We start from the raw sequence: 13,974 nt of genomic DNA on the forward strand, positions 1-13,974 counted from the left end.
GATGCGCCTTTTACACTGATCATATGGAATAAGTTGTTTGTTACGTGACCATTGTTACAAACATGATGTTGCTTTCGCACCAATATTGTTCTCCAATATTGTTGCTAAACTTTCCAAGGAGTGTATCTCTTACTAAGAAATAACGGCACACACAGTTATTTTGTGACAGTCTATTAAACAGCGTTCCATAGGCTCCCAGTAGCCATGCTCTCGCTTCCCCGCAGAGACTGCCCCACTTTTGCGCATGCGCGTATCCGTGGCAACCACATCGTCTTTTGCGAAAAAAGGTAACAAACACATAAAATGGGAAGAATACAAAAAAAAAAACTAAATGAATTTTGTTTTGTCTTTGGAAGCGTTTTCACCACATGCTACGTGGCTATTGTTCTCCCAATTAAACGAAAAAGAAAATATAAACGCTCTCAAAGCATGTTTCAAAGAATGAAAAGGGCAAGGACGTCAGGACAACGGTCAAAAGCCGCTCAGCCAGTGCATCAAAAATGGCGGCGCTGGAGTACGTGCTGGCTTCCATGACGTGCTGGAACAGAGGCTGGGGTCATTACTAAGTCAGCTCCAACTCTTCAACATGCTCCCTCCTGTAATTTGTGGATACCTCCCCCTGCGTTCCGAAACAGTAAAAGCGTCGCTAACGCTGGCCATCGGCGATGCAGCAGACGCCGCCATCTTGTCCGCGCGTCTTTTGCTTCCGCGCTCTTGCTCCCGCAACTCTCGCTGCTTTTGTTCCCGCGCTTTGGCTTCTGCGACTGCTTTAATCCCGCGCGCCTATCGTTTAGTCTCAGTCGAGTGCAGTTAGTCCTCAGTATACACGTACGGCACCTAGCTCGAACCATATGGTCTCTTCGAGGAACAAATGGGAGTTCAGAGAACCAAATGCTGCCGTTAGTCCTTTGAAAGCATCTTTTTTCTTAGAGTGTGGTAAGTTCCCATTCGTAGTTTTAGTTGCCTCAGCTGAGCTATGAATGTAATGGATTGTCTAAACATTTTGTATTCAAATGCTTCCTATATAAAAACTAGTCGGTTATTAAAATACACCTCACGTACTTGTTTCAGCTTCGTCGGAGAAGTTCACCTAGATATGTGCAAGATGTATAACGTATAAGCATTTTTCTCAATTTCACTTACCCCAGGTTGCTTCAGGTGATACACTTTTTTGGGGAGCGTATTTGTCGATCATATTTGCACATATGCTTCCATACTATCTTTTTTATTGGCAGGCACCTCCTGAAGAGTGTGATTACCGCATGTTTTTTATTAACTATTAAAGCGAGTACTTCGTATCAGCAAGCAATGAAGAAACAGAAATGTCTATAGTGTATTTTATTGAGTATCTCACACGTGTTTACGCTGATGTGAAATATTTAAATGCAGGGAAGTCAGACATCCACGTTGGAAGGACCGTATGCACTTGTAATAGCATCACATGTCCTTCGCACCGGTTTATGTAACATAAATAATGAAATGATTGCATATGTACAAGTTGGCGATGATTGAGAAAGCTATTTAAAAAATGAAGATCACATTCTAGAAATGAATGTAAAGAAAGGAAAAACAATTGCTGTGTTTATATTACTCACATATACTATATAGGGTGGTCCAGGTCACCAGGCTCGACTTAAAAAGGACCGTAAAAATCGACGCCTGCACGTAGTAATCTAAACGTTTCGTCAAAGGTGTAACCCACAGGTCGGTTTTTTCTTGTAAAGTTACAACCGTAGTTCTTTTTCTGTAAAAAATAAGGCCAAGAAACTTACCAGGGTCTATGGCGGGCAGCGACGCAGACGACATGGGTTTAGTAGCGGGGCGTGTTTGGTGTTCGTATTGATAGATGGCGCTACCTCCTTTTCGCGACGGCTCGAGTCCACCGTGGTTTATTAAAATGAATATAATCTTTTTGTAATTTGCCTTCGGTTAAAAAATAAATGCGGACAACAAAAGGAAAACTTAAAGTAAAAAAACGCGTCTGCATAACTGCGGCGCTTTTGCTGCCAACGGATTTCGTCTGCGCATTGTCTGCTTTCTTTCGCTGCTCGGCTGCACCTTCGGACGCTGCTTCCGACGCCATCTATGAACACGAACGCCAAACAGACCCCGCTACTGAACCCCTGTCGTCTGCGTCGCTGTTCGCCGTAGACCCTGGCCAGTATCTTGGCGTTATTTTTTACAGAAAGAAACCTACGCTTTGTAATTTTACAAGAAAAAACCGAGCTGTGATATACACCTTTGACGCAAATTTTAGATTGCTGCGTGCAGGCGTCGATTTTTACGGACCATTTTAGGTCGAGCCTGGTGACTTGGACCACCCTATACATTGAAACAAAACAACACGACGTGATTTTCGCACAAGAAACAAAAAAGTTCTGGGATATTTTTGTTTTCTTTACCCGCAACAATTCTGAAGCTTGAGAATGAGGGATAACAGTGAGCACGCGTTGTTGCCAATTTTATACGCGAGTTTTACGTTATCGAAATTCATAGGTTATAAAATTATCTGGCGCGTGTCTTTCCATTGCGAAGAAACGCCCTACCCCCCCCCCCCCCAAAAAAAAAAAAAAAAAAAAAAAAAAGCTTTTGGTGAATGAGACAACGTATTTTGTCTATTTCGATATAAATGCCAAAACATACTTAACATTAACTAGACTACGCGACACACTCACGCTCGCAATACATACAAACATTTCTGTAACATGAATTGAGTAAAAGAAGTTAACAGGGTTTAAAACTGTACTGTTACCGTCGAATCATTATTGTTGGTGATAATTTTCACCCCGAATTCTTTTTCATAGGCGGCGTTTTCGTGCGCACTATGCTGGTTCTTGTATTCCTCGTTTTGTAGACTGTCGCCGTCACTGGTTACGCTCGTGGGAATACCATTGATGGGCTTGGAGAGAGCCCCTTTGCTGGCAACACCGTTCGCGATGTGAACGCTCTTCAGTTCGTGCGTTCCGTTCTGCTTGGGCGCTTCGACTGATAAGTCTTTCTTCGGTTTGACCCCTCCAAACACGAGGTTGTCAAGGACGGCGATTGGACACTCGATGCAGAGGTAGCTGATGGTGGCAAATGCGTACGACGTGATAGTCGCTGATATGTAATCTTGAGCCTGAAAGAGAGACGTAAAAGTTGTCATCGTAGAATATTTCTTTCTTTCTGTTACCAATGTATTACGTTTTGTTGGGATTTCTCTAGAAAGTTATTAGCAAAATTACGTAGAACGTACAAAGCTCAGTTTACACGCGTCTTTTTTGTTTTTAAATGTACGCCAATGAGCTTCAGCGAGACAATCACTAATTTTTGTTTTGACCCCGGCACCACTATTTTGCAAGATTTCATCAAATAAAGGTATAATAAAGGTTATTTTTAATGTAGAAATAACGTTATTTTTAAGGTAATGTTTCTCGCTTTTTAGCTAGGCAAACATATGAGGGTTATGTTTCGAGATGTCCATAATACGATGATATTAGGTATGTTGCGTAGAAATTACATGCAAGACTACTAGTTTAGACTGCCAAAATATTATTGCCCCTACGCACATTTGCGTTTCCAAGCGTCTGGGTGCGTTTAAGTGCGTTGCGTCAAGATAGGAAACCGAGTCACCGGCACATCTGTGCTTCGTATGAAGCGTGGAATCCAATTCGAAGAATAACGTGGCACGTGACATAAGACGCAGGGATTTCCTGATTCCTCGCAGGCGCAAAGCAGTCAAACGCTCTCAAACCCGACTGTGCGTAGGACCCTTTACCTTCCCACAGTTCACACGAACATGAAGCAATAACATCGTTGGTGTTGACAAAACACTGCCCGCATTAATTGAAGACAATGGTCCTTCATTAAAGGCGGGCCGGGGATCATGGTGCATTAATCTGTGCTAAAAAAAAGAAAAAAAAACCCAGAAGAAACGAAGCCAGTGGATTTCGTACGCTTATCGCGCGTGATCTGAGCGATTATTTTTTTAACAAGAGGACATAACTAGTTCATAATTTACGAATCACTTGTCTTTGTCATACAGTCAATCACAAGGCCCACATAGAAGCAGAATGCTGGTTTTGTGGGCCATCTTTTTATATTATATGATTTCATTTCGAATAAAAATCGAATTGAAATTGAATTATGAAAACTACGAGTTTGCTTTCTTATAGGGTGCATCTAACAAGGCATATGCATTGACGGCAATGAGTCGGGTAAAAAAAAAAGATAAGAATAATTGTCAAACAAATGTTTTAGTTTGGAAGGCACGCGTTCTTGACCGTTATCGCTAAGGAACCTACCTGAAGAAAGGGTTGATGAGATTTCCTCTCCCTGCTGAGAATGGCGTTGACTCCGAGCACAATAGCGTGCACCAGGTAGACGGCGAACGAAAGCCGTCCCAGCGGGTAGAGGAGCGGATTGGCGAGGATCTTGTTGACCGGTCCACCGCGGCCTGTCGCGCATGCGTACATGACCCAGGAGACGGCGAAGGCCCAGGTGAACCGGTGCATGGCGGCGTAGATCACTGTCTCGAGGTGCTCGGGCGCACGACCTCTGTTCCAGGAGTAGATGCCGAACAGGGACGTGCAGGCGGAGACTGTCGCCACCGTCCACCAGAACGCCTGTGTCTTGCGAGATAGCTGGTGCGGCTTGGCGGCGAGGCAGCCGAAGATGATTCCAGTGAAAAGGGCTGGGGCGTGGGCAAAAGCCTTGTTGTACACGTACATGCCAGTCTCGATTAAAGCCCTGTCGAAAAAAACACAAACACAAATGTTTATAGCACTTTGTAGTACACTTTGGCCAGTCCACCGCACTCGTTTATATAAGGTTAATTATAGGGCGCTTCCCCGAAACCCTTTTCGCTTCCGGTAAGCCGCGTTCCACCCTGTTGATGAGCAGCGTCTGCCGCTTTCCCCATTAGTTTGCATCCAGACGCTTAGTTACTGGTGTCGCGTTTTGCTGTTGCGGAGACGGATAAGCATGGCGAGTGGCTCCGTCGACGATAGAACTCGGTGCGTACGACCGAATATGTAATGCGGCCGCATAAACCAATGCTTACTTTGCTGTTCTCCCTTCGGAGTCGAACCGCCGGCATCGACCGGTGTTATCTTGGATGCCGCCGGGTGGGCGTTTCTAGGCCGACTCATCGAAATAAAGTCCCCATAAATACCGTTTTGTTTAAATATAGAGCACCAGCCAATGCTCTTTTGCGTTCCCGACTACTCTTGCTAGCGCATTCGATCAAAACTTGAAAGATCTCGAGCGAGCTGGAAAACAATGCCTCCGCTCCTAGAAAGACATATGGGGCGAAAGTTCGGCAACGTGGCATACGTCGAAATTTCGAACCGAACGCACGACACGGAAAACCACACTATAGCAATTGATAGCTTATCAAACGCAGGGCGTGAATAGTTTATTATCGCTCTTTAGCCAACTAGATTGCGACATCAGTGAATTAGAACACAGAATAAAAAATCCGGAAGCAAGAAAGGTTAACATGACAAACCAATAAACCACGCGCTGGGTTTTCTAAATCCTCAGTTAATATAAAGGGCAAATATACTCTTAACAAGAATCTTGATCGTACCACGTGTTTCTTAATGTCGCCGTGGTGCACAGATTATGCCCCCTTGAGAATTTCATTGCAAAATCTGTTGTATCGGGAAATTGCAGTAAACTTTGAATTATTATTTTTTTTTTTGCTTTGGACCTAATACTTTGATATTTGGAAACAAATATTCTCTGATTACTGAGTAAAATGAAGAAGGCTTATGATGGAGTTAATATACCTGCCGAGGGAAGGTGGGGGATGATACTATAAATTTCCAACTTCTCGGTAAGCCTTTTGGATTAGCAGCGTGATGAAATTATTTACATATGTAGTTATGTTTAATTTTGATACTTACTTTATATTTGTTGTGAGGACCAGCGACATAGGCATGTAGTTGTGAAGGTGGGTGACTACTCCCACGGCTATTGTGGTTGAGATAACAATTGCTGCCATAAAGGCGATACCCACTTTAGGCCACCTGAAACGAAAGAGTTTCAATAGGACGTTAGCATACTCACTCTGTTGACATGCTTAAAGTTTTAAGAATAAAGTAATGTCGATTGTATGAATAAAGATTTCACCTTGGGACGATTGCCACTAGAATGATTGTACTGAAGATAGCCAGTTGGAAGTCCACCGAAACGTACCAGAAATGCGGCATACACTGCAAACCAAAATGCTCTGGTGAGAAACCTGACATGCATCGTTCGACTTATATATGTACAAAAAAGTACCGCATATGTATCATCTGTCGAGTAAAGTTCGTTAGTGAGCATTATTTTATGTAGGCTCAAGCCGCAACGTCTTCATCGCAACATTCTGGAGGAGACCCTCGATCGTTCCGGGAGGGATGTCATTCAATTCTGATTAGCTCCTAGCATACGTATGGTGGACCCGTGAAACATGTACATCATTTCGCTGCACCAAGAGATCTCAAGAACAAAATTGTCAGAGCTAAAAACATTTCTGGAAGGTTAGAACAAAGTTTGTGACATCAGTACGAATATATTACTCAAGTTGAAAGTGTAGGCAAGCTTCACAAATGCAAAATATTTTGCAATAGTATCTGGTGCAAGCAAGCAACATCTAAGAAAGATGAACTTTCGCTAGTACGGTGGAGTTCTTTCACCGGTACAGCTTCAAGCTCCTACTCTGTAGCGATGCCTCGGCGCATCTACATTGCAGCGTGACATATCTCACACATTTCACTGGCATCCGGGACTCAAGAAAAAATGCGCGGAGCGAGGAAAACAAGCTAGTTGATGGGTGTACTTTGAAGCCCAACATCCAGACCACTCTTCCGCCCTAAGCATTTTGTTTCTAACCAAACCTGTGCTTAGGCATCACAAGCTAGCTTTGGTTTATGTAAAAGTAATACCAAATGTAATACTTAACAACATTCCTATTAGTAAGGAACGCAAAAATAACTTGAAACTATGGAAACACATAAACAGTGAAGACAGGACAAACTGCGTAATTGTTTTTTTAAATTCGCGCCTTATTAAGATTTGTTTCTACCTCTTTATTTAACTTTTTTTTTTAAAGAGATATGAAACGAATTTAAATTGTGTCACTGATGCTTAATAATTTTCGCCTCCACACAGAAGTGACATGTGTCAAATCTTTGTATATATGCGCAACCATTTATAGCAAACCAAAAGTTAATTAGGAATAATGGTAAAACTCCAGTTTTTCTCCCTATCTACTATTCATTTCACCGCATGGAATGCCAAATCTTGAGTTCTCGAAAACCCATGTTATGCCATTAAACTAACGTCTAGTAAAGAGATGTTTTTGTCACGGTTACGGATATTTAACCTCCAAGTGTTCTCGCTAGAGCTAAAATAGAAGTCGCGCTGGATTAAAAATTGTAAACTTGCAATGTAGTAAAACATTCTGAATCAGCCTCTGTATATGGCACCGAATGCGTCGGAGAGGTGTCGTGCCCACGCCACGCGGACGTAATTTCGTGAAGATAAAATGCAATATCCACTCACTGATTACTTTTCAGCATAGACAAGTTGACGTAGTGCAACTTGATATCTCAAAGTTGCTCGGTTGTGTCGATAAATACTAAGTTTTATACAAATTGCAGTCATACGTTGAGTGTGTTAATGATTGGTTCTGGGGCGATTACGTTTCTATTAGTGAAGTCTTTGTTTTCCTGGTGAGCTCTCGCTGCCTTACCGTTTTTTTTTTGTTTTTTTTTGGGTGTACACTCAAACCGAATCCTCGTAGCACTTCATAAAAAGCCGCGCCTTATTTCATTCTCGTGTGTTCTAATATGTGCTGATCGATTTAAATCTGTTCAGACCAGTTTGTTCTTCATGTGATTATAAAAGAATATGCTGCTGCGGCAGGTTACTACTTTCATTCCAACTCAGTGTCACTGAAACCTGGAAGGATTTGTCGTGTCATTTTTGAAAGAGATTAATAAATATATAATTTTCTTATCAACTCAACAGGGATCGGCTGGACAAAAAAAGTTAACTGCGTGGTCTTGGTGTATATAGGGAATTTGTTTTTCTTTGCGTCCATATTTCTATTAAATAATCTCGTTTCATAGTTGATGTCCATTTTAATGACCCTCATCACAAATTAGGTATATCTAAAATTTTACATGGACTCCGTTCACACAGTGGCATATTTAATACTAATGTCGATGTAGTTAGAAACTTAAAATATTAACTTATTTTTAGCTGTTTCAACTGGTTGTCGAATTTATCAAGTGAAGGGGCATATCGCATAGACTAACATTAGTTGTGCAGTATACTATACTTACTTTACAATGCACGAGATATCTCATTTCGTTACATTAAATATGAGTCACTGTGAAATAAACTGAAATAAAATGAACCAAGATTTCCTTAGAGGCTCCATTTACTTTAAACCATATTGGCATTGCTTTTTTCTAATTTAATTACACGTTTTTAATTTACGATTCATTGAATGAAGGGACGTAATGTTGACAGATTTCTAACTCGCATTGAGTTTGTACCATTTTTACTTCTCTGCAACTATCTTCTTGTGAACTATTTCCAAATTCTTATTTCTTTATGAAAACAAAAACGAAGCAATTGAATTGAACTATCTTTGCACGTTTTGAGTTGAACAAATAAAATTAGCATTATGGGAATACAGCAATCAAGCACGCTCATGAGGTGAGTTTTATGCTCACCATATCCGTGAATTCATCCATGTAGTTCTGGGTCATGGTGAGAACCTTCCACCAATGTACGGTGCACGGCCGTTCAAACAAAGGCCACATGTCGAACAGCAGCGGGCCCGAAGCAATCAGAGGAACCAAGTACACAAATCCTATGAGAGCCATCATGGATGGAATGAGCCTGCGTCCAGTGATAACAAAGGTGAAATGTGTTAAGCATTTCAAAGAATTATGTGAATTCTATCCCTGCGTCAATACATATAATACGAGTCACTAATCTTTTAGGCGGATATTTTTTAATTACGTTCACACTTCTCGTACAGAATAAACGCTGTTCGTAAGGAAATAACAAAACAAATCGAAAGTTTTTGGTTCATGCGATGTATAAAAGCCATAACTTACTTTAGAAAAACGCAATTTTAATAATGGAAAGTAACTTATCCTGTACGAACTTTTTATTCATCAAAGAAAAAGGTCTTGTTTTCGTTCCTTTGGGAATAAAGCTAAATTTCATTGTTACTGCAGTACAACGATACAAAACCAACAATTATTGGCATGTATTTTCTTTGAACAGCAAAACAAATTTATGCTTACAATTACCATCATCCATAAGAGGGAAAATAATACAATAGTACTCAAAAGGTCAAAAATATAAACAAAAATGTTTTTGTTTAATGACGAGACATCGGAGAGCAGAAACGAAATACTAGTACGCACACTCCAATATTGCAACGAAACGCAAAAATCCAAATCGTACGCCATGCTCCATAGATAACAGAGTTATAGCATGCCATCTAAGATGCCGTTTAAATAAACATAGTTGTACGATACCAGTAAGCTTTGTTTAATATGTACTGTAATTACAGTATAAAATAACAAGCGCGGTAGCGTAGGGGTCGAAGGCGCAATTAAAAGACGGCAAAGAACCCTTGGGGCAAAACGACAGCCGTAGAATTTATTCAAAGGGATTCCGCCGAAACGTTGTGTACTCGTACTCTTGCTGTAATTATATATTCCCGGTTTCTTGATTACATCTTACATCTCTTAACCTCTACTAGATGGTGACTGGTTTTCTTCATACAAACTTTCTTAAGAAATATGGAGGTGACCGTTAGCGCACACCGTTTTCGCTGCGTGTGAATAGGGCTCGGCGGACATTAGAGGGCACCCAAACCGCATCTATGAGTAGAGTGGGTGGATCCAATAAGTAAAGTAACTTTTAATTTAAAGGCTTTGTCAGTCGCATTTCACTTTCAATTTGGATGGGAGCGATCACTTTAATCTAAACCTATTTATGGAGGTTCCATAAAGTAAACTGACTCCTTTTAAGTTAAGCATATAATTTTTTACGGTTGAGTCGTGCGATGGTGAAACGGGGTGTAGAAAAACGCCTGAAGCTTTGCCGTTAGCGGTGCGTTTTAGAGTATCATACACGTGATAAGTAATTCATTGTTATCCTTTTCGCGTGTGTTCCCACTCGCAGCCTAATGACAGCATATCGCTGATCCCCCAACGTTCTTAGACATCCTCTCTCGGCGCTTCTTCTCTAAATGTACAAAAGAAGATAATTTTAACTGAACGACAACAAACGTCCCCAGGATTATTTTAGATAACAGACATAACATATTAATAAGCAATAATTAAACTTTTGGACGCGTGTCGTTTCTATTCTATAGCTCTAGAAAGCTTTTTTTTTTGCGTGGAATTCTATAGGCCGCGTTACAAAATTGTCAATTTCTGATTTTCTTGGCAAAATACAGTGATTACCGGACGGTAATTGCCTGGATATCATAGAACGCATGTCAGCTAGAGCTTTTATATCTCCTTGAAGACGTTTTCTTCCGAGGAATGTTTCAGAAAGTTGGCCGTGAGGGGAAGAGAGGCAGGTCGACTTTTTCTGGCGTCTCTTTGTCTTCCAGCGACTTTTGCCATTTTTGAAGCGCGAGTGCCACTCAAAATACTTCGCACAATTCTCCGCATTTTGACATAAACATGCTGAATTATTCCAAAGGTCTCTTCTTTAGAGTTGCCGAGTTTGACGAACAACTCATGCGTGCTCTCGCTCTGGCTTGAAAAATATGAAGAAATTGTCTTTGTGCTCGTGCACATGGTCACAAAAGCTCATGAAGCGCAGCTCCAAATATTCACAGAACGACGCCTTTTTGTATAATGAGACACGAAGGTTTCTGCCTTCGAGTGATTTGTGCGTATCACCGTGCTGCCCTCTTTTTTTGGTAGAAAATTAGTACTGAAATTTGTATCCTTGTACATGCTCAGTGTTAGTGCCTAAACAATGGCGGACTCGATGACTTGCGTGGCTGCTGCTAGATGGCGTGCACTTTATAGAGAGACTATTGCAGTTGTCTTTACTTCTTTCAGAATTGTAGTTTCAAAATAGCTCATAAAGTGAATAAGAAAAGAAGCGCGTGAATTAAAAAAGTTAAACAGATATCAAGCTAAATGATGGCGACGTGAACCCACTTGAACATGCAATGAAAACGCCATGTGCATTACAATTACACCCCTTTCTTGTTTTTGTAACGTACCGAGTTGATTGAGATCAATAACGCTTTCCAACATAATCTAAGTGTGTAAATCATAAACAAATCATTCATCATTTTTTGTAATGTTGACCGCTTACCTGATGTACCGCCTGACGAGGCCAACTATGATGAGGATATATGCCGATACTTTGGGAACTGATGTTTTTAGTATAATGTATCCTGATAAGAAGCCACTGAAAGGAAATACAAAATATAATGAGCCTTTGGATTTTGTAAAACAAAATGCTTTAAATTCTTCAAAAATGGTTGGTAATAATTGTAAATTGAAGCATACAAGAAGTCATTTGAATGCGTGAGACACTTTAGCGAGAATTTGTTTTATTAAGGCTGTCTTAATGGGTCTATGAATGCAATGAACGTCGACAAGTAAACGAGTCCTCAAACATCAGGTTTTTGGCATTTGCACCAAACTTGTTGATAAAGAAGATTTTTAGCGCATGTATTATGTTCACATTTGAATTTGGGTGACCTAATTGGGTTCCTTTTGAGATCAAATGATACGGACGCTCAATTACGTCTCCACTAATCAAATAAGTCAATTGGAATGTGAGGATGTAGCCATTACTCTTCCCACTTGGATAAGCTTCTTTTTAGACAAATATGAGGTCGTTACCTATAGCATTCTCTTCAGCCCTTAAGGGGGAGGTAGAATTTTATGGTCGACAGTGATGGAGTCAGCAAAAAGATGGATCCTTTTATTATCCTTTATCAACCTTTGTACGTAGGAGGCTGATTTGTATCGTAGCCATATACGGAGTTAACAATACAACTCTCATAATCCTTTACATGAGTAATAGCTGCATGAGAGAGATACCGATATAATCATTTATCAGCATTTATTGGATAGAGAACTATTTATACCGGAGATAGATACAGAGTCACAATAGAAATCACACCATGGGAAATAGACCAACGTTATATTGGGCAAATTCACTTACGTGATGGCGAAGAAGCTCACAACAGCCATGAAGGAATTCATTTGTACAGAGAAGAAGATATCATTCTGCACTCTCTTTAAGAAAACAGTGAAATCAGCTGAAAATTAAAAAAAAGATGATATTGTAAGACAGAATATAAACTCTTTAGCGTAACCATTTATTTGAATTTGTCACTTTCGTGGATTTTGGTTTCATGTAATCAGTAATTCTTAATATTGCGACTTTATCTATCCAATGTTGATGTTTGGAAAATATAAAAGTTTGGATAACGTGGCCATAGCCAGTGGAACCCTGGGGAGCATGTTGTAGCACCTCTCTTTCCAAAACTATGAAAATGCGTAGCTCCGTTGACAAATAAAAAAATATGCAGCGGTGTTGAGTTACATTTTGCAATAGCTCCATACCTGTAATCGAAGATGCACCTGTACATTTGTATAAAATTAATTTTTGTTCAATACCATGGGTAAAATTGCCTTTGGAACCGCAGCATTACTTTAACCTAAATTATGGTCATTCATGAAATGACTATTGAGAGGTCATGCATTCTCTGGCAGCCTGAGAGTAGTTCTCATAACACTGACCGTACGTGATAGATTCTGAAGATTCTTGCCTAGTTAAAAGGTTTAGACATAAAAAGTTAACACACATGTTTATGATAGATGTTGCATAAAACTAAAGAAAAAGACGTCTTGTGCGAATTTAAGAGTGGCTGAACAGTTCCCTAACATCCTTCACGGGTTCCCGCAAAGAACAAAACGAGTGCCTGAGCACAGCTTGGTTGCTTGTGCAGGATATGACGGCCTGTCCTAAAGGTAGTAATCTAAATATTTTCTCCTATACAATGTATCTATGGACGCAAGGAAAGTCTGAGTTTTTATATATCTGCAAGATTGTATGACTTATAAGGGAGAGCATTTGTTTAAAACAAAGTCAACAAGGAAATGAATACGTACAGTTAGATTGCTGATCTCTTATAATGTAACTGTGACCGAGGACAACCCATGTGGCTGAGAGAACTCGCATTCCGTGTACAAATCCCAGATCATTGCTGTAGTCTCCAAATTGTGGCATCTGGATCAACTTCAGAAGGCCTCGCCGCAGAGAGAACGCCAGGAGAATTGTAGAGATAATACCTAATTGGGGGAAATAAGCAAATTAAATTTTCAAACCGGCTTTTCAGTAATCAGTACGAAAGTCAGAGCAATTATCATCTCAACCTTTAAAATAGGTTTTGAGCACACCAGAGGCATAACAGAGCACATCAGAGCACATCAGAGCACATAAGAAACCCAGATTAGTTTTTCAAAGAAACAGACTTAAAGCTTAAAAAACAAAAAAGTTGTCACTTGAAATATCACTATTAAGCTACCACTGTCTGAAAAATACAAACGAGGGTGCTGCTTCTAACTATTACATCTTCACGTTACGTTATTACGTAGGTTAGGGAATATTGCAGCCAGCAGAGTTGATGGCATCGCGTTATCTACGCATCCAAAGTTTCAAACATTTGGCACTCTCCCTTCGTTAACTTTAAATGCTTCGAAATCCAGGTTGTGGTATCCGATCAATAAAGATTCAGTGGTGAAGCAAATAATTGACTGCGTTGTTTTTGTCAGCAAGAATTGAAAACATGACCAGGGTAAATGTATGACTGTGCTTTGGTTTTAACAAAAGTGATGTTTGCGTACCTCTCTTAATAAGAACATTATTTCTTTTGTAAAATGATTTGTTCGCCTAGTTGGTTAAAAATTACGAAAATTAAAAACGCAAAAG

At 40.3% G+C, this 13,974-nt stretch overlaps 1 protein-coding gene across 1 annotated transcript; it reads right to left on the reverse strand.

Annotated features, from left to right (window-relative positions):
- Window positions 1-2,734: 2,734 nt before the first annotated feature.
- Window positions 2,735-8,864, reverse strand: LOC8026171 (nose resistant to fluoxetine protein 6). Its single transcript, XM_040501359.2, has 5 exons — window positions 8,712-8,864; window positions 6,115-6,197; window positions 5,889-6,011; window positions 4,284-4,728; window positions 2,735-3,118 (listed from the first exon to the last, which is right to left on the reverse strand). Exons 1-5 carry the CDS (start codon window positions 8,862-8,864, stop codon window positions 2,735-2,737), a joined length of 1,188 nt encoding a protein of 395 aa, XP_040357293.2.
- Between the last annotated feature and the right edge of the window lie 5,110 nt (window positions 8,865-13,974).

The sequence above is a fragment of the Ixodes scapularis genome, unplaced genomic scaffold (assembly GCF_016920785.2).
Source record: "Ixodes scapularis isolate PalLabHiFi unplaced genomic scaffold, ASM1692078v2 PGA_scaffold3__209_contigs__length_174095766, whole genome shotgun sequence".
NCBI classification, from domain to species: Eukaryota; Metazoa; Arthropoda; class Arachnida; order Ixodida; family Ixodidae; genus Ixodes; species Ixodes scapularis.

Coding starts and splice junctions, on each gene's coding strand:
- LOC8026171 (XM_040501359.2), bottom strand. CDS start 8,864: ATGGCTCTCATAGGATTTGTGTACTTGGTTCCTCTGATTGCTTCGGGC. Junction 6,198..8,711: donor TGGATGAATTCACGGATATG/GTGAGCATAAAA, acceptor TTTGGTTTGCAG/TGTATGCCGCATTTCTGGTA. Junction 4,729..5,888: donor GTCCTCACAACAAATATAAA/GTAAGTATCAAA, acceptor TTTTTTCGACAG/GGCTTTAATCGAGACTGGCA.